The 21,435-nt window shown below is 37.2% G+C and overlaps 1 protein-coding gene across 4 annotated transcripts in view; it reads right to left on the bottom strand.

Moving 5' to 3' along the window:
• Nucleotides 1-21,435, bottom strand: part of TSHR (thyroid stimulating hormone receptor) — a 61,234-nt gene that overhangs the window by 18,765 nt on the left and 21,034 nt on the right. For 3 of the 4 annotated variants that reach the window (XM_048308099.1, XM_048308100.1, XM_048308101.1), the window contains 5 exons: nucleotides 17,878-17,952; nucleotides 8,872-8,946; nucleotides 7,633-7,707; nucleotides 4,825-4,902; nucleotides 3,765-3,833 (listed from right to left, as the gene is read on the bottom strand). In XM_048308099.1, the coding sequence (XP_048164056.1) occupies nucleotides 3,765-3,833; nucleotides 4,825-4,902; nucleotides 7,633-7,707; nucleotides 8,872-8,946; nucleotides 17,878-17,952 (372 nt within the window). The remainder of the gene's footprint in view (nucleotides 1-3,764; nucleotides 3,834-4,824; nucleotides 4,903-7,632; nucleotides 7,708-8,871; nucleotides 8,947-17,877; nucleotides 17,953-21,435) is intronic. The other variant, XM_048308102.1, reaches the window with a different exon arrangement.

A 21,435-nucleotide genomic window follows, 5' to 3' on the forward strand; every position in this document is an offset into this window, starting at 1 on the left:
TAATATGTTGGACACATATTTCAGTATCACTACTATAGTATTAAGTGGGCTCTGAACATGAGACACGTTAATGTATCTATGCATCCAGCTGGATTATGAAATGGAGGTTAAAGAAAGGGAGAACAGGCAAAAAAGATGTATTGGTAAGTGAGCAGTACTAAGGATTCATCGTATGATTTTTCCACACAATTGTTTATCTTAACACTGAGCTGTGCCAAGCATTGTAAGTGAACCCTGAAAGTGTACACCAAAGTAAATATATTCTTTTGGAGTTTATTTTTGTAATTAGATTTTGAGATCACACACTTTCTGCTTCAGTAATTTAGATAGTTCTGTAAAAGCTCATCACAAATATATTTTGCCATTCACTGAAAATATCTTTTAAAAACTCTTCTTTCCTCACCAATTACCTTACGGAAATAAATACTGGTGCAGCAGCACCACTTTGCAGGAGTGGTGCAGTTTATGGACCTTAATGATGGGCTAAGATGAGGGGTTCAAGTGTCAGATGAATGCTTTTCAGTAAAAGTGTCATTCAGCCTGTCGTTCCTGGTTTCTTACTCCCCTGCCCTTGTAAAACTTACACAGCAATACTGTGGTTTGCTGTTAAACACAGATCCTTGTTGGATGACAAGACCAACTAGGTAGTGCTGTTATTCAGTGTGATAATGGAAACCATTTATCCATGGTTTTTCACCTATACCTGCATTAATTTTTTTGACCCTCTTTAATTACATAGGCATTTTAATACTGCAAGAGTGGTAGAAAGGCATAAGGCATAGTAGAAGATATCCTCTGAGATTACCAAAATGTCTTCTGATTTGTGGGTGGAACATGAAGTCTTTGAATAATTTGCCAAAAATTTACTATTGTTTTTTGTCTTACTCTGTTACTTATTTTTGTCCTTGAGATAATAATTCAAAACCCATTCAAATTTCTCTCACCCTTTTCTATTAGTTTATTTTTGCTCCTGTTTTTGTTAAGTTCAAAGGCTCTTGGATAAGGCCCAGACAAAAACAGGTACTTCCTTCACTGTACAGTGGTAGATAACCAAGAGTTCAAATTATAAATGTCAGATTTGAGAAAATTAAATATTTGCCTCTTGCATTAACTTAATGCTGCTGCTAGAAACAACAAATCTCTAAGCTTGCACTTAGCAAAATTATACTTTATCTTGTCATATGGTAACCAAACTACTTAAGAAAAGTAGTTTAGAAATTTTAGTGTTGTCTATCAAAGAGATAAAGGCTTTACCACTTTACCACTGAAAGGATGTTCAGCTCCCTAGTTTGCCTTGCACATCTGGAATAGTGCTTTGCTCCAAGTAAATGTCATATGATTTAATTAGGAGAAAAGTGTTTATTGTAATAAACCATTTTTACTGCTGGTAGATAAACCCATGAACTAGTTTTAGTTTAGCTTTTAGTTTTTTAGTCTAGTTTTAGTTACTCTGCTGGTTGTTTTCTTTTTTCTTTTTAGATTTGATTAACTTGTGCCTCATAGCCAGTCTCTGGAAGGATTCACCTAGGATTATAAATCATAGAACATATCAGGTTGGAAGGCACTGATAAGCGTCATGGAGTCCAACTCCCTGGTCCTTGCAGGATGCTGAAAAACAAAAGCATGACTATGACCATCATCCAGATGCAATTTGAACTCTGAGAGTCTTGGTGCTGTGGCCACTCCCCTAGGGAGTCTGTTCTCGTGACTGCCCACCCTCTTGGTGAAGAACCTTCTCCTAATGTCTAATCTGAACTTGATGCAGGTTCATTTTGTTCTCTTGTGCCCTATCGCTGGTCACCAGAGAGAGGAGATCAGCACCTGCCCCTCCACCGCCTCCCCTGAGGAAGCTGTGGGCTGCTGTGAGATCTCCCCTCAGGCTCCTCTTCTCCAGGCTGAACAAGCCTGGTTAGCCACTCCTCGTAAGTCTTGCCCTCAAGGCCTTTCACCATCTTGATTGCTCTCCTTTGGACACACTTAAGGGTTTGATATCCTGCTCATATTGTGGCACCTAAAACTGCCCCCAGGACTTGAGGTGAGGCTCCCCCAGAGCAGAGCAGAGCAGGACAATCCCCTCCCTTGCCTGGCTGGCGATGCTGTGCCTGATGCCTCTCAGGACACGGGTGGCCCTCCTGGCTGCCAGGGCACTGCTGGCTCATGTTCAGCTTGCCATCAGCCAGGACCCCCAGATTTCCTTCTATGGGGCTGCTCTCCAGCCTCTCACTTTGTATGTATAACCAGGATTATACTGTGCCAGATGGAAAATCCAGCAATTGTTCTTGTTAAATTGAATGTGGTTGGTGATTGCTCTCAAGTCTGTCCAGATCTCTCTGTAAAGCCCTCTACTCTTGACCTTAAAAAATACTTAAATATCCTTAAAGAATACTAATTACAAATTTTTTTTCTAAAAGTAAACAAACAGTATCTACAGAAGCTAGTATATGTTGTCTGCTTCTCTACTTCCCAGTTCAACAAAGCAGATGTTTAGGACTCCATATCTTCTAAAACTACATTTTCACTTGATTCTTTAATAATCGTGGAAATTCCAAAGAGGACAGAAGCAATAGCACCTGCCTACTATCAGAGAAGCATAAAGAAAAATTTCTACAAAATAGTGTCCAACCCGTGTTTCGTCAAAATGGAAGAACCAACACAGTTCATGTATTGGCTAAGGCTTGAAAAGGTTCTGAGTATTGCTGCATGCAGCTAAGAGGGATTCAGTCAAGACACTGGATTTATTTTGCCATGTTTTATATCTCTTGATTTCTGTGGGCACTAGTACAAACACTATGTCATCATGGAAAACTTCCTTTTTCATGTTAAAGTTTAAAGTAACTGAACCAGTGTGAATAAAATCAGATCTATTTCAGATTTTTGGTTTAACTCAAACCTTTCAGACGTTAAGAAGTTTAGCTAGCTGCAACGGTAAAATAGGCAGTTTGGAAAGATTAAGACCATGTGAAGGATGCTCTTATGGAATTCTTATAGAATTTAAGCCTAATTTAAAGTACTAAAAATATCTATCCTCATGTCTCTCTGGTTAATTTAAGAGCTCATGATGAAGAAATCTCTTTACTCATGAGAGTGACAAACTCTTCAGTCAAGCCTCTGGAGGACAAGAGTAAGCTCTGCCAAAGTGAATGGAGTCTCTAGAACCGATATTTATTCTGTCTTAATGATTGAGGCAGGTGATTTTGGGTATGGTGTAAAAAGGATATTCACTCAGTAAATATTAATTTTTCAGAAAATACAGTAAGAAGTTGCAGGGAAATATGAAATGGTTGATTCATGCTTTTGAGATGTGCATCTCATTTCTAGTATAAGTGGCTGGTTCCTCTGAATTGCTCCCAGCACCTTACAGCACCCTCTTTTTTGCAGGTAAGAGATACCTGTGGAAGAGCTGCTACCATTATCAGTGCTACACTTACTAAAACAAAACAGTCTTGTAAAAAAAAGCATAATTATCTTCCAAATCATCTTAGAAAAGTTCCTGGTCAAACAAAGTTTTACTGTAGCTTCAAACCAGAACAAAACTCACACTGGAATTACTTGCCATGATTTTATTTCTGAGCTATAAATACATATACTAAATGAAAGCACACTGCAAAAGACATTAAGCAATGATATTGTTATTGCTGGCTGAAATTAATATCCTCTCTTTGCTCCTTAAAAGTAATTAAAATTAAATATGTATTTTAGAGCCTCAAATAAGCAGAGAAGTTTGGGTTTTTTCTGCTGAAAGAAGAGAATGACTTGCTACTTACATCGCATCCAGATTTGTCCCATTAAAAGCATGGCCTTGAATACTGGTAAAACCATTATTGTAGAGTTTACTGCAGGCAAAAAAAAAAAAAAATAACATTTGTGTATTTTGGGCTGCTTCAATACATGAATACCTAACATCTTATGGATCATTTTTCTTTGCAAGGGCACATTTATGGATGGGTTAATTTTAATCTCTTGAAGAAGCAGTAGTTACTGCACAAGGTCAAAAAAATGCCCAGAAGCATTCTTGAGTGCACCTGAGTCAAGGATACCATGTGGCAGGTGTGCCATCTTTCACCTCTTTTTACAGCAATGATAGACTAAAACACTTAGCTATAATTTGCCCACCCTTAGGCTAAAAGCAGGGAAGCAAAATCCTGCTAGGATTGATTAAGGAAGGCTAAAGGAACTAACAACTAGCAAAAAAGGTCTGATTTTACTATCAGACCTGGCTTAAATTTTTAGAATTCATTCTTATCCTCCCTTAGAGCAAAAGGAATTTTTTTTTAGAATTTCTTTAGAATTCATTTGTTTGCATTCTAATGCTCTTCCTCCCAGTTTAGGTCATAACTCACTACAGTAATTTTCACTCCCATCAGCTCTATCTTGTGGCTCACATTGACTGACTGAATTTTATTTAACAATTTTCTTTAAAATATGACTCTTTTGATGTTTGCCATCCATTAGTTTCCATGGTATGTGCCACTTAGGTTGCAAAAAAAGTTAGACACAGTTCTAACCCTGCTGTAGCTTTACAAGAGGAGAACTTTGCAGACTTTCTCCTTTGATTTTTTTCAAATATAACCATTCACTGGCACTAGGGTCATAGAAAAACAAAACCACATTAATCAAGCCAGTTTAAAGAAAAGAGCAGGACTGATTCGGATAGCTGTCAAGGTACAGAATTTATGCAAACTAGAGTATGGATACTGTCTGTCTATGGTGTTTCTTGGCTGCAGACTCCTAGAGAGTAGGACAGGAATAATTTTTTTATAAACATTTTGCCATATGCATTACTAGAGAGGTAATTGCCTTGTGACTTAAACTGGAAGAACTTACAGGGTTAGAGATTCATTACAAAGCCCATGGAAGGCATTTGCAGGCACTGAAGTCATATAAGGATTATCTGCAATTTCACTGAAAAAGGAGACAAAATATCACAATCAAACATTTGCCCAACAGAGCATCTCAAGAGCAGCTTTGTTACTAATTGTTCTCTGCCTTGATAATAAAGTTTAAAATATAATAAATTTATTTAAATAAATTATTTTAATGTATTTTATTATGATATTAATATCATTTAAATAAATAAAATTTCCATGTTTATTATATTATAAATGTAAATTTATTTATTTAAATAAATAAGGTTAAAAGAATACCCTGTTTAGTTACATCTAAGGCCAGAAGATACATGTAGGATGAAGAATTGAGCATGTTCCAGCATCCAGGATGACAGCTCGTGAGGTAAATGGGTTTTGTAGTTCTGGTGAGGTGTGCCAGTCTGTGTGATAATAGTGGCTAATGGCACAGACAGGACCCTGGCCTCAGGAGCCAGAGAATTAGCAGAGTGAATAAGCATTAGCTGCAGTGTCAACTGAACAACCCATGTGGCTTCAGAGCTGAAATCCTGCTCTCCAAATTCAGATAAGATATCAGATAACACATTACTCAGGACAGAGGCATTTTACTTTACAGAAGTGCATCTAGCACATCTCTTTCACTAGTAAGTGGAAGAACTTACTGATTCTTCTCACCTCTTGTCCAAAAAAGTGTTTCACTACTCAGTTCTTAAATACTTTTTTTACTCCTACTCTGCAGTCTTAATAAATACCATGTATCTTCAGACCAAAATTCTCTTGTAACAAAAGGAAGAAATGAAAACTAAAGAGATTTACTATGACTAAACTGGAGAAAGAAGAGAGAAAAAAAGCTGGTAGAAACAGAGGGCAGAACAAAGTCTCTGATTGCCTTTTTTCTGATTTTTCCTGAATCATATTATAGTCTGTGAAAATTTGCACAAATTTTTCTTTTTCTTCAGCTTGTGGATTAGGTACGGCCTAATAAAGTCCATGGGCTGAGAAGTCTTAGCAATTATCCATGTGCCAGAAATAACTTCGTTCCTCTTCTGTACTACATTTGTGCATATATATGTGCTAACACTGAACAGTATTACAACCATTTTCATTCCAAGTAATTTTCACTGATAGGTGGTTTCCACCACAAGTCATTTGAGTTTGACGTTTTGCAGATTGGTTCATTTTTCTAGATAAATGTTTACTTGTAAGTTGCTTGACCTCAAAGGCAAATAGTAATATAATGGATGGGCTTTCCCCAGCTATACCTTATGCATTATTTAGAAACCTATTATTTTTCAAAATAATTTTTTTTCTTGATGGAAGAAACAAAAAGTCTTTCACTGAATAGCAATATTTAGAAATATACATCATAGAACTATCTTCCTTGAAAGTACAGGTCTATTCTTTAAAAACTCTGTGTAGCATATAAGACCTATATTTATCTTTTGTTAGTGATCTCTGTCAAAAAAAAAATCAAGGCAGAAGTCAAACAATGTTTGGCTTTCTGCCACTTAGAAAAGCACTGAGTTGGTTGGAAGTAAGAACACAGATGGCTGTATAAACTGCTTTGTTTCATCTAGCCTGTTTAATTCTTGGTTTTCTCTACTATGTACAAGTAGATCTAGCAGAGTTCAATCCAAGCTGAAGCCCTTTTGGTCTTTGAGAAACTCCCTAATAGTTCTTAAGATGTAGTTATATCTTACTCAGGGCTCTGAATGACTCAGGTTTCAATCTTCGAGGCCTACAGCCAAGGTGAATCTATGATTTAGAACAAGGCTTATCTCTGGTCTCGAAGATGCTCGGAAGGGAAGATCTCATTGATTCCTACACTTTCTAGCAAAACAAGCAGCATTTCTACATTGCTCTGAGGTTCATCTTGCCAGTGGCAGACCATGAATGCAGTGGGAACTGACCCTTCTTGACCAAAAACACCCCTTAGCAGCACTGAAACAAGGCTGCAGTAGATCATCAATCATGTCTTTGCAAGTCACCTTCTAACATAACAGTCCTCATTTTTAATTGCCTTTTGCCTAGCCCATCCAGCATTCAAGCCTCTTCCAGCTGAAAACTGCTACAATATAAAATTTCTAACTCTTCTCTGGGACCAAGAAGTCACCAAGATACTTCTACCTTGTATCAGGCTGCAAGTCTTCATTTGAGCTACTCTTCCTCCTTAACTTGATTACAACCCAAAATTCTAATATAGATTAAACAGGTAGATGTTGTCTCTTCTTTTTAAATACTGAGAAACACCTGCTATTTTTAGAGTTCAAAGTAGAACTCTTTGTTTCTGAAACACCTTTAAGGATAATAGTGGGAGACCTCCTTGCCCCTATTTGCATTCTCATTCTCTTTCTTCAAGAAATTGTTCTGCAGTTTGCTTCACCATGCCAGCTCAAAATTGTTAGAGGAATTTTGATAGGATGACTTGATGTTAGCAGGATATATGCCAGCTCAAGTCCTGTGTGTCACACTATTCTGACTTCAGATTAATTTAGGTATTGGACAGCCATTGCAAACCCAGAAACAAAATAAAAGCAAAGGGCCTGTAGAAGTTATGTATCGTGAATGTGCTGCATGTCCATGTCTCAAATTCAGGTCAAACATATAGTGCTAGGTGACCTGGCATTCTCCAGATTTGGTGCTAATGATCACTGAAATATCACTTGAGGAAAACTGCTTTGTCAGACTTACATGATATTTTTCTCAAAACCAGAAACCTTCATTATACATTTTTTTTTGTGTTCCGAGGATGGCAATATTCTAACCAGCTGTGAGGACAGATACTTACAGCAAAAAATTCACATCAAATGAATAGATTTTGTTGAGGTCTGGAAATACTCTGAGTCCAGTATTAAAAATACCACTGAAAGAGAGGAGAAACAGAAAGAATTACTGGATCACTGAACAACAATGAACAGTGCATTTAAAGTGTTAAATAGCACAGGATGGTTATTGCATGCTCTCTATAGTCAATCAACTAATTTATAATCAACTGTTCAAAATAGAAGGATACCAGAACAATTTTAAAAATTCAAAATACCAGACTTATGATAAATTATAGACTCTAAAAAATGGAAACACAGACTAAAAAGACAGCTAGGCAGATCTGCAGAGGGAAGTAGCTTGTGAGGTTGATAGGGAGAAAATAATTAAAACTCTGGGTTATTTTAACTTGAGAGATTAAGGCTGCTTCATTTAATAGTCTGGGCCCCTGAATCCTCTATCTTTCATTGAGGCTAAGAGCTGTTCATATAGCTCTAAAAAGGGATACTGTCTTAAAATGTGGAATGCTTAAAGCCCCTTCTTTCTGAACTTCTGTAGAGTGAAAATAACTGAAGAAAATATCGTTCTCAATTTTTAAAACTATTCTCCTGAATTGGAATTTTTTACTACTTTCCTTTTTATTGCTTTCACATCTATAGGAAAAACCTGGACAAATCTTTCCTCTTTGCCACTGCCCCCACCACCCACACACACAGAAGAGGCCTTTCTTCCAAATATTACTCAAAATCACAGAAGTTTCTTTAGAAAATCATGGGCATTTTTCAGGATTTCTTTCTGCCCTAGAGGTCATATGAAATCAGGTGTTTATAGGTGTGCTTTTCACATTTGGCTGACAGGTATGGTTTAAAACCCGGTATAAATGCCTCGTAAATACTAAAGACGTGTATATATTTTTTGTGTCCCTTCTTCCCACTATTTCCTACAAAAATAGAGTAAGGCAGCACTTACAAGAAAAAAAGCTAGCTGTGGAATTTTGCCAAGGAACACTAGTGTATTGTAGATATTTAATGGATAAGACAAATGGGAAAACTACTGAAGAAATTGTGAACATGTTTCCCTTTCCCACAAAAGTAGTAAGAGTTCCAACCCCTACCTTTGCTGGCTTTCTGTCATTAGAATAAAGCAACAGGCAAAAACATGGCAATCAATTCCAAAATTAAATGCAAACTAACAAAACTGCTATAAAGTAAAGAGTCATCTGTGAAATTTAAGTACCAATTTGTTACAGGTACTAAATACTTACAGATATTTCAAAAGTGGGAGGTTCTTAAAGGCATCTGGATCTATGTAATCCAAGTTTCTAAGATTTCGAATTTCACTGTAAAAAGGGAGGAACACTGACAATTAATATTTAATTATCACAACAGAAATCAGCAATGTTAAAATGAAATTTCAGGGACCTAATTCCTGCAATCAGCTTTTTGTACTGGCCAGCACTAGCTCAAGACCAGAGCAATCTTACAGTGATGCATTATCGTCTGGATAGATGCCATCCTGGGGACTGGCCTGTTGAAGCAAGTAAGAAGTACCTAAGATTTGATTATGGATCCTTTGTCTGCATGGTCCTAAAATCAAAACAAATACCTTGTGGTAATGGCTATTACGTTGAACATAGTGAGGGTTTTGTGTCTGCAAAGCTCAGTAAAAAAAAGAAAAGTAAAATCTTCAGGATTTATAATAATCCTATCAAGTTACAACCATCTATGCACCCTATTATTTTATGTGCTATTTTTCTGCTTACTATCTTCATGTGTCTGACAGTATTCTGTATTATTTTTTCCTGTCTCTTTTACAGAACTCATCGAGAGATGGCTCAGTCACTTAACTTTGTTCTGAGACTTGAAATGGACCCACCATTCACTACATAGCCATGTGCAGCAGTATAGAGGACAGCGTATCTCTTTGCTATATAATGAGGCAAGACACAACACAAACTTCATTCCTTACATCTTCTGTCCACAGTTACATCTTTAAATACTTCTACCCAGGAGACAGCTTGGTCTGCAAATGGCTTTTTAGTCTGCACATGTTGAAAAAACAGCCCGATCACAGCTGTGGCCATGATGGTGCTTTCTGTAGGTGTGTTGGTGGGGCTGCTGCCCCTCCAGCCACCACCATCATTGGAGTGGTGGTGGTCATGACTCTTCCTCATTTTTCTGAAATATTTGTCTCTTCCCTTAATGCAATTCCCCTCAATCTTTCTTAATCTTCTATTTTCTAGCAGATTATTTTTTTTTTTATCTATACCAACAGCCAGCAGTCTGGCTGCACCAGTCAGACTGTGCCAAAATTCTCATTATTGAGGTAGATTCAATAGACTTACCAATTTTCATCTTTTATTAAAAAAGCCCTCCTCCATCACACATAGACATTTCATTTCCTGGACTCTTTACTGTTTCCAGAAGGATGTGGATGGTTTTGCATGTTTGCTTCTATTTCTTTACCTTAAATCAGCTCTGGACACTGGTCTCATAACACTGCTGAAATAACTCTCAGCCTTTCTTAAAATAGGAACCATATAGAAAGAATGGTGCCAGGCTTCCTCCTGATACTAGCCGTAGAGCAATGGGCCTGAAGAAAACATTTCTGGCTACTTATATAGAGAAATTTGATAATGATGACAGATTTAGATGGCACGGTGGTGAAGGTTACGTCAGTGGTGTTCCAGCCTTAAGTCAGTCAAAGTGCTGCTACTGGACAGAGACCCAGTGGGCAGAAACCAGTAGTATTTAATTTACCATGGCCTAACTGCGCCAAGTAACCTATATAACATAAGAATCAGGAAATTGGGATTTAAGACTACCTCTACCTCTGGAATTGCTTTAATACGATAAAATCAACCCAGACAAGTTGTCTAAGAAATAGAAGTGGGAAAAAGAGACAGGAGTTAGTAGATAAATCACTATGTAGACACTGGTACAAAAACTTCAACCTCTCCATATATTGTTGTAGTAACAAAACGGTTCTGCTTCACCCTTCAAGTCATCAGTTTTCACTCTGTTTACTAAAACCCTGCAGGGAAATGAGGATTTACCTTTTACTTGCATGTTAAACTCATGTCATTAATAGCTATAGTACTGCTACTCTAGTGCTGCATTCAACTATTCTTCGCATCTGTTAGCTACTTTGAACTGTAGCTGTGTTTCTGTATTTAAAAGAAATCCTCTCAGTGTTAGTTTCTTGCTTCTCTCCAGTTATTTTATTAGTTATGTAGCTATCACATTCCCAACAGTGGAATTAGCTTCATAAACATTAACTGACATGTTTTTTCCATCACTGACTGCTTTCAGAATGTTGGACTCTTGAGCTTCCTGGCCTTCTACTCCTCTGTGGACCAAGTATATTCCAGGGAAAGAGAGTCTTCAGTTCAGCCTTTAGCCTGGAAATGGATAATGCATTGGAGTATCATAGAGTTATCAGGTTTTGGCATGTTGCTATTCATAGTATTCTGCATAAATTATTTGGATGAGGGTACTGAAAATAAGAATTAGAAATCAGCAGATTGTACTAAAATTAAAAGAGCAAAATAATGTAATGAGATACGATTTTGATTTATTAAGTAATTGGGCCATGAGAGGACATTTGCTGATTAAAAAAGGCAAATGAAAAACTAATTAATCTCAGAATGAAATATTTTAAACAGCCAGATGAGACACTTAGCACAGTAATGAGAGAAAATCCTAAATAATGTGAGTGAGGGAGTCAATATGATTCAACTAAACGTTGGGAAAAGGTTTATGTCCCAGCTGTTCAATTTTCTTGAACTGGTGGTGTTGGGATTAAAAAAGAAGTATGCTTTAATATATACTGTATTTATATTTGCGTTTCACACTACACTTTGTATTACAGAGGTGTCTTAAAGCCCAAAAGGAAGAAAAGGGCCATTGTGGAGCAGACAGACAGGCTTAGAAGTGTCTAGTCAAAATAGATGAGAGAGGTATAAAAATAAAAGCTGGTTTGACAAAAGTGAATGTTACACTTAAGAAAAAAAATGAGGACGGGAATCAAATTTTCCCTACTTCTAGTCCAGTTAAATGTGCCTCCTGCATTTGACTGGCCTGAATATGTGGCCTCTTACTTTATCTGCATGAAAAAGAGGAAGATCTTGTGTGCCCTGGATATATTTAGGCAACACCAAGATGACCACGACACACAGCTAAAGTGCAAAGAGTAGATGTATTCCATCATCTCACTGGCTGGAGGATTCAAAAAAAGTGAGCAGAGACACAGAGACTGCTAGGCTTGTGTTAGCAGGGACACAACACAGCGAGGCCTGATTCCTGCCTTACATATCAAAGCGGGCCTGGAACATGTGCAAACCTTCCCCAGGCTGTGTTTTACAATCTCCAAACTTCTTATCTCCTTTCCCTGCTTACAAAGAGGCCCCAAGCCTATAGGAAGAATGCTTTTAAGTCTTTCACAATTTTATGTTATCTTGTCAGAAAATTTTTCTTCTTTAGTAGACAAAAAACAACCAAAACAAACACAAATACGTAATTCTCGCACACTGTTTTCTAACATCTCCCCGGTGCAAGATTGGTCTCTGAATGAAAACAATTCTAATCCAATTTATGTTTCTCTCTTCTTGCCAATCTTCTATTTTTCAACCCTTTCCTCCCCACAGATCTTCAAATTCATTTCCATTCATGAACAGTGCTGCTGTTCCTGTTTTAAACACTCAAATATCATTAGTCTTAGAGTACTGAAAGGAATTCCTCCCTAAATCACAAATTTAAAGGATATCTATTGCTCCATTGATATTGGAGCCTATGAAGTTAAGCCTGTAAGGAGGAAAGATATTTGAATTGTTTTGACCTCATCAGTTAACAGGACAAACTGGATTTTACAATTTCTTTCACAGTAATCAGTCATGCGTAATACACTCAAAGGCACATAAATGTTATATGATCCTAATTTTCAAACTGTAATCAAAAGACTGCTGTGTTGTAAATATTAATCCCAAAAGGTCCATAAAGATAGAAGAACAAGTTGATTATCAGTAAATTCATTAAGCAGGGCTTGCACTTATATAATTTATCTTTTATGAATTGGTGAGTTGAAAAGATTGAAACTTGTGAATTTAAAAAGCTTTGGTTCTTTGAAAAGGAGCTCTAGGAAAACTATTAGTAGTTTTCACTGCCTAAAATGCAGATAAAGCCAAAGAGTGTACTTGTAAATGCCTAGTAAGCTAGTTCCCAGATATCTAAGTGTCTATGAGAGCTGATTTTAAATTACTTTTGAAATGAAACTTCAACACACTCTACAAATACAACTTAATCATGGCATACAGCAGTGTTACAATTCTGAGTCCTTCTGGGCACTCAGTGCATTTAAGGTATAAGAAAACCTGAGACAGTTAAGAGGCATTTTTGGGGACCATTGATGCCAAAAGGCAAAAGGTGTCCTGAAAAAACATTTCACTTTGCAGTCCTAACTAAAATTACGGAGAGATGCTCATAAGAAAGAAGCATGCTGCTACTTACCCACAAGCTAAGAGAATTATTCGTGGGGTATTTATAAAAGTATTCAAAGTTACTTTACAAACTATTCAACTTCTACTTTATTTTTGAAAATACAGAAACCATTTAAAAACTGGCTTATTTGTGCTTTAAAGACAAATGATGTTTGAAATTTTAGTTCTGGCACTCAGACTAGGAACTAAAAATGTACTAGGTTTACAATCGAATCACCACCTGACTGTCCAAGAACAGCAATTCACTTTTCCTTTTTAATGAAAATACACAAAAAACTTTATCACATTAAGAATGGATGTGCAGAGAAAGTCACTTGATGATATAAACATATGCGTGAAGACTTAAAAATAGCTATGAACTTATGTTTAGTTGCAAAGATATAACTACTTAGTTTCAAATCCAAATGAATCTAAAAATGGAAGTAAGAACTATTCAAATATTAGGCTAATTAATTAATTGAGACATATGTTTGTCAGCTAACTTTTCAGAAGGGTTAATATGCTACTTAACATTCTATCTGAATTCAATAACATTTTAAAAAGCACAAACATTTACATATTTAAGTGGATTCTAAATTTCATTTACCAGACATGCTTTTCATACCTGCCTTGCAATATTGACACATTCTTGAGTCTGTTTAGGCCCAGAATTCAGAAATTGCAAATCTAGCCTTAGAGTAGCAATATAATCAATGTTATGCTGAGATACCTACAAAGACTAAGGATATCCAGGTCAGCAATTGTGAAATGTTTTAAATAACCTTTTTTAAATTCTCTTGTAATAACCTGGGGGCCCCCCCCCTCTACCTTCTGAGACTTACTTTGTCTGTAGCTACCTTAGTTTCTCTCACTTGTACATCTACTTCCATGTTTTATTTTCCCTCTGCAGCCAAAGTATCCATGTTATTTCATCTGCATGCACCTGTTTTAAGCCTTTGCACCACTGGCACCAGAAAACTGGCTTAGGCTCCCAACAGTCTGTTCCCTACCTCCAGACTGCAGATTTTAACAAGATTTTTTTGCACAGCACTTATCCCAGTGCTCTGAAATTCACTGCAGGTATCCAGCATTCCTCCACAAATCTCTTCAGTCTTCCTCTCCAGTTGCTTCTCTCTTCTCTCTGCAGCACTGTATCCCATGGCCTGGCATCACAAGCTGTCCAAGAGAAGTGCAGCCCTGGCCCAGAGGATGGTGGGGCTGCCCTGGCCCTTGGCTCCATCTCACTGCAGAGCTGGAGAGTGGTCCCCCACCTGCTCTCCAAATGACATCACATATATGAGGACAAGCCACTTGAACCATAACCTTTGGCTGTGTTCCCAAATGCTCAGAGGGCTTTTAATGTGGTTGTATAAGAGAAGAATGCTTTATGAGTGAGGAGAAGAGAGTAGGGAGAGAGCAGGGGAGGGTGAGCCAAGACACAGAGAAAGGACGAAAAGAAAGAGTGAATTTTTCTGAGGTTCCATTCACAGGAATGTTTCCCTGAGAAACACAGACCTAATTACAACAGGTTTTTATTTCGTGTAATGTTACCAAGCTTCAGCTCTACTAGTAAGGCAACTACACAGAGACACTGATTGCTTATCAGACCCTTTCACAATTACATTTACAAAAAATAAATACTTATGTAATTGTATGAGACAGACAGTTCTGATTTCTTAAACAGACATACTTAAAAAATGTAAATGCAAAAAGAGGAAACAAGAAACCATTGTGAGACAAATTTAACACAATTGGGGAGAAAAAAAAACCTAGCAAAAGCTTGTTCCTTATTTACATCTTCATAGGGTGGAAATTTTGCCACTAATTACCAGCAAAATGAGATGTGGCTCATTAAAATACAGCAGGTGATCAGTATCCTTAGTTTGCAGAAGTTGCTCAGTACTTGAAAGGCATGGATGCATAAAAATATGGCCTATGCTTAAAGAGCTGAGGTCTGGAAGGAACAGAAAGTCAGAACAGAGGCACATGAACCAAATAAGGACTGAGAAAATGGGTTGGTGAAGATCAAAGCTGAAGTGCACTAACAAGCTTGGCAGACAGATCATGATGAACACAGGATGCTTATTCACGTAACACTTGGCTCATGCCAAACTATTAGTTCCTCCCTTCCACAAACACTAAATTTTCTCCTAAGAAGTTCTTACGTCTAAAAAGAAATGTTTTGAAAATGAAACTGTGTGTATAAGTTTCAGTTAGGGTAAAAAGATTATTTACATAAAGCTGTACTTTTTGAAAGTTCAAGGAAAAACAAGCTGTAAAAATAAAACCCCATGAAATGACTTTTCAAAACTGTTAGAGTAATCTCAACCTCCTTTAAAATATTTTGTGATAATCTTAACCTAGTATTATTTTAGCAATAATACTTTAAAAATACTGTGTAAATGGAGAACATTAAATAAATGCATAGCACAAGACACAAATTTATCCCTGTTTAATCCTGTTGTTTGGAAAGTAAATCAAATTCAACAGTGATAAGTCTTAACAAATCAGGAGTTATGGAAACAATTAATAAAAATTATCAGATCTATAAATTGCTTTCTTTCACAGCTTATATGCAAGTAACTTGCCAGATGCCTGGATATTCCCTGATTAAATCATACATGTGCCTAACTTCCAAACAGATTTTATAAACCTGGTAAGCACTTTTGAGTGGTAGAGGTTGCCCTTCTTTGTGGGCTATCTGCAAAGGCCTGGGGTTCTCCTGTAACTTTTGTGAGCAGAGTTCTGATGTCTTTTCCTGGGTAGTATTTTTGGCTCTTGTGCAGAAAAAAAAAAAAGTATATCTTGTATGTCTGTGTACAGTTTCTCTTTTGGTAGTGCCTTGCGAGAAATATAAGGGGTCCCACACTACCATACTGTTGTATAGTGGAGCAGGGAACATTCCCCCAGTGCCCTCCCCACAGCCCGTGCCAGAGGTGACATGAGGGTGGGTGCCTGTGAACTCCGCTGACTCCTGCACAGACCTCCAGCTTCCCGGTCATGGACAACACATCCAGGCCTGAGGGCTGGAGTGGATGTGACAATGCGGTGATTTTGGAGCTGTCTGGAGCATTTTATCTTTAATTTCTAATAAAGTGAACCACCAAAGAAGTATCACATGAGGAATTTGTAGTGCATAGTGGCAGATGCTTTATTCGTTGCTTATAAAATGTGCTGCCAGTAAATGTTTCATTAAATGTTCATTTGTGTTAAACAAGAAATTCTAAAGACACAAGAACTATGAAAGAGGAAGAGAGAACATGGACACAACGGGCTTGGAAAAAAACATCTACAGAATAGGGAATGGCATTATAACCAAAGGTAAGTACTGATATCACACCAAAGTCTTGCTATGAAACTCTTTGGAATACTATTGGAGCATGTTGTTGGCCTGAAGTAGATCTCAGGATATTGCACTCTGCTTCTAGATATGCTAGTCAGGTTCAGGTTCTCTTAGAGGAGTCACTGACACTTTCCAGCATTAGTTTCTCTCTTTATCTTCATTAACAATAATTATATTTTTCTCCTGTAACTTTGTTAGTCTTTCTGTTTCACACTGTGTAAAGTAAAAGAAAAAAAAAAATAGAAAATACAGCAGTGTTAAGTGATCATCTAATTCAATCTCTTTCTCTGAGTGAAGATTAAATAGATCTATGGACTTTGAGATCATACAGCCTTAAATGTCTGCAGTGGTAGAGACAATGTCTCCAGGAAAACAATTCTAGTGTTTATTTATACCAGCCATATGAATACATTTCCTAGAGTCTGACACGAATCTCCTCTAATCTACTTTAATGTTATTATTCCTTTTTCTTTTTCAAAGATTAGTGTGAAAGTGGGTGGTAGCTTGCACCTCTTGCAACAACCTTAAAAAATCGATCTGCCTCTGGCACGTTTTCTTTCTGGACACAAAAGACCTTCCTCTCTGACAATGTTTTCTGGACCCATGGTGACCAACAGTGCTCTCCCATGGCACCTCTGCAAACAAAAATCTCTGAAATATGCCAAACTGTAATTTGGCTGAGCTTTACAACTGTGGCACACTTTCCAATCCCTCCTTTGGATCAGTAATGGAAACATGGAAGAGTACCAGATACAGGATGGATCCTATGGAGCTCTCTATTCAATACATTACATTCTCATTTTGACAGGGTCCTGATGAATGACAAGAATTCTCTGGATGCAGGTATCCTACCAGTTCTGTAACTGCCCTTAGTGCATCACTAGTGGTGAGGATTGGTCAGAGCATGAGAAAAAAGTGTAAAAACACTTCCCAGAAGCCTTTTTCTGTATTATTGTTGTTCCATTTAATAACCATATAAACACTTTTCATTCTACTAGTGCACTTTCAGAATGATTACTTATTCTTCATGTCTCCAGCTAGTGCCATTTTGCTCTGTGCTTTGGTCCTTCTGATTTTATTTCTGATCCTTATATTACTGTTTTACGCTTACCTGCAGTAAATTGAGAGAAATAATTCTTAGTTGCCATTTTATTTCAACTTTACATCAAGCTCATGATGTAAGTCCCACTAGTTTCTCACTGCATTTACCTGCATTTCTATAGGAGGATACAGAAGAGCAAGGGAACCAAAAAGATGTATGGAAAACAAGCACAATAAAATAAGCTCAAAAAAGAGACTGACTCACTCTACATTATGGAGAAAGGAAATGAGAAAAGGAATATTTAGCTACAAAGGAGACAGGAATGAAAACTCAAACATCATCATGTATGTTATTTCCACACATCCCAAATATATCTCATCACTGCGTTCATTAATTTAATTACAGTACTTACATGTGAGTGACTTTGCTTAAACTGTTGAAGGAATGGGCCTCCAGACTGTGAAGTGTTTCATCTATAGAGATGTAACTAAACACCAGCAAACAGAAAAATAAACAGGTCTCAGACACTGGGAAGCCATGCCCATCATGCCACTTCATTTTTTATCTCATTATTTTTCTCACCCAGCTATGATGACACTGCCAGACACATGAACAGGGTCTGAAGGATACACTTTTAAAATCCTTTTAAGGGTCTTGATCTTGACTGATGCTTTAGATTCACACTGTACTGGAGAACACAGTCAAACCAAAACAACAGAGCAGTGCTAATAAGCAGCAAAAGTGGATACCAGTATTTCACAGTTCAGCATCATATTTCTTCCCTTTTCCCCACTTAAGATCACCTTGGAGTTCTCTAAGGTGAATCTAAGCCTCAGGTAAATTGGCATATTTCTCTATACTAAAGAATTAAAAAAAGGAAGGAAAGAAACAAAGATGACCTTTGGGGCATCACTGTAAAAACTGTTGCAATTTCTCTGGAAACAGACAAGTCATCAGGGCAACCACTACTTTGATACTGCCGAGTAAAACGTGCTATAACATGAATTTAGAGAGAAACTCTAGCCATACAATGAGTGTCATAAAGGAGTAAGGTGGCTCAGAAAGAAAACTGGACAAGAAATATTTATTTGTACACAGTTCAGACTGAGTATCATTAGCACTGCTGGTGATCCATGGAATGTGATGAGAAAACAGCTCTACAGCCTCTCCACTATCACTAGAATTATAATACTGCAACTATTATCAAAGACTTTGAAGTGTGAATAAAGTTGTAATACAACTAACTAGAGCTGATTATCAGTGTAACTGATCTATTGCTCTTTAGTTTAAATTACCTGATTCTGTCTTTCAAAATACCTCTTAGCTTTAAAATGTATTAATACTGGAATAGGATTTAAGTGATCTATCACTGTATTTTATTTACTTTTCTAATAGTATTTTATATCATATTTCTAATTGGTATATATTTCTTTAAAAAATAATTCCTTATAAATTTTTATAATTATGGGTAAAATATTTAGGTACTACATTTTGATACTCTTGATCAAAATTGATTAATGCAGTTTTTAATATTTTGCATGGTTACACAAACCCTGAGCAACGTGATAAGTATTTTAAGTGCACAAAATTAAATTGAGTAGATGAGTCATAGACATCAATTTTAGATGTCAAAATAAAAAAAAAAACCAATAATAAAAATATTGTGTCACGTGGCCTTCCTCCTTGTTGATCAGCAGACCTACAAAGACCTAGAGTCATATATAATTTAAAAAATATCTGTTATTTTACATTAATTGCAATTGGGTTGTGTTCCTTAAACAAAAGAGAGAAGATTTGTAACATTCCATTTTTCCCAATGATAGTATAAGGAGTAGTAACAGTAAAGAATAAATTAAAATATGATCATTTAACCAAGGAAGGCTTTCTAATACAATCAGTTATAAATCAGATTACTAATTTTTGTGTAAATTTTAGAAAATAAAAATCTTTGTTTGTTCAATGTCTGTTAAAAAAATATTTTAAATGCTTTAAAAAATTGGACTGAAAACTTTGTGACCAGCGCATGCCTTAAAAACCAGAAGATGACTAATAGCACTAACTGGGGGGGAATTGATGTCCTTTCCAGACTGGAGCTAAAAGCACATTACCCAAATTAATTTTAACTCATCGAGCATGAAATCTATTTTGTATTGGTCACTTTGGAGATGTATTCAACTGTCTTTGAAAAGAAAGACAAGTAACAAGTAGAGATTGCATGACTATCAGAGTCTCTTTCTAGAGTAATACTGCTTTTCCAAAGGTGTTTGCCTCTTCCAAAATGAAGGAAGGTAACAAAAGAGGAATACAATAAAGAAAATATGTCCAGTCTGTGCCTCTGTAATTTAGTGTTGCAGAGTTAGATATTTATGTGAAATGCTTTAATTTTGTTTTCCTGTAAGTAATAATGTCTGTTTCCCAGGAAATTGGAGTTTCAGTCTTTAAGGAAAATGGATTATTCCACTTTAAAAGACCCTACGTTTTAATGCACCAAAAGATACATTGTATTAATAACATATTATTAAAATTTTTTTCTTTATGTAGCAAATTGATATGTAAAAATCAGTTTGACAGAAAATGAAATTAAAAACAGATAATGAGCTAAGATTGTATCCTCCTGTAAAAGCTAGGAAGTAGGAGAGTACTTTCTGTGTGCTCCATGATCAAAATGAGTCACCTTACATCAGGCAAGCAGGTGCTTTTCTCCCATGTATGAGAAGAACCAGAGAAGATGATTCCTCCTCCCCTCTCTCACCCCTGCAGCCATTATGTACTTTCCCACCACGCTTCATGTCACATTTTTACTATATGTTGTCTGGCTGGGACCCATTTGAGGTATAGTTTTATGTCTTAAAATTGTGGTACACAGTGGGAAGGAAATGGCTTACTTTCTTCATGTGTTGACCTTTGCTCTTCTACTTTACAAGCATATGTATTTGTGTAAATTAATTAAACCACACCACCACTGATGACAGGAAAATGAGTAGTTTTATTTGCTTTAGTGTCATCTAGATAAACACCCAAACCTCCACACAAACACATTCAAAATCTTGTCTGAGGTGGGAATGTCAAACAGAAATTTGTACTAATAGTGCATAAACATTTACTTCCAAGTGCTCAGAGTGCCTCAAGAATCTTTGGGCTCTGCCTAATGAACAGATAACACAACACATTAAATGTAAGAAATAAAAATCATAGCAATCATAACTGGAAGGAGTTGCATCAGAAAAAGGAAAGCATGTTTAAACTGCCATTTTGAAGGCAAGCTACAATTCAGCACCTCCTCTCCCTACTGGCTCTGTTTAATTTGCAGGATTTCAGAATGCCTTCAACACTCATCATGAATGCAGAGATAGCTTGAACACCAAATGCACAATTTCAGAGGAAGTCTGTTTGCAGATAACACTTTAATCACCGCTGCCCACTCAGAAAGCCTGAGAGCACAGGATCAGATCAACACTTGGCAGCAGCCACAAAGCCCTCTCCCAGCCCTTATTTTCTTCCTTCTCCTTCTCTCCACCTCTCTTTGCTTTTTTTCCAACCTCAGCATCCCCTGTATTGCTGCCCACCAGCTGGCCCTGTTGTCCTCTGCCGCTGTTGGAGACCAGCTTGGTAACACATGGGGCACTTCAGGAGAGGACAACCAGGAGCAGGTAAGGCAATGGAAACTGAGCTGAGGCTGTGCTGTATCAGCTGGCACTGGGGAGCACGGGAGGTGCAGAAACATGCTAGGTGAGGGGAGCTGAGTGGTGGCACTGGCTATGGGACAGCAGTGTGCACAGGGTGCGAAAGGCACTGTGTTGCGCAGGAAAGTGGTGCACAGGAATCGTGCTTTACATGGGGCTGCTGGCAGAGGGCACTCTGGGATGCTCCTTTGTGTAGAGAAGCTGTGGAGAAAACACTTCAAGGAGCTACAGACCAGGTGTTTATGAGGTACTCATGAATGTGACCCCAAAGCATCATGCTAAGCCCA

The sequence above is a fragment of the Corvus hawaiiensis genome, chromosome 6, assembly GCF_020740725.1.
Source record: "Corvus hawaiiensis isolate bCorHaw1 chromosome 6, bCorHaw1.pri.cur, whole genome shotgun sequence".
NCBI lineage: Eukaryota > Metazoa > Chordata > Aves > Passeriformes > Corvidae > Corvus > Corvus hawaiiensis.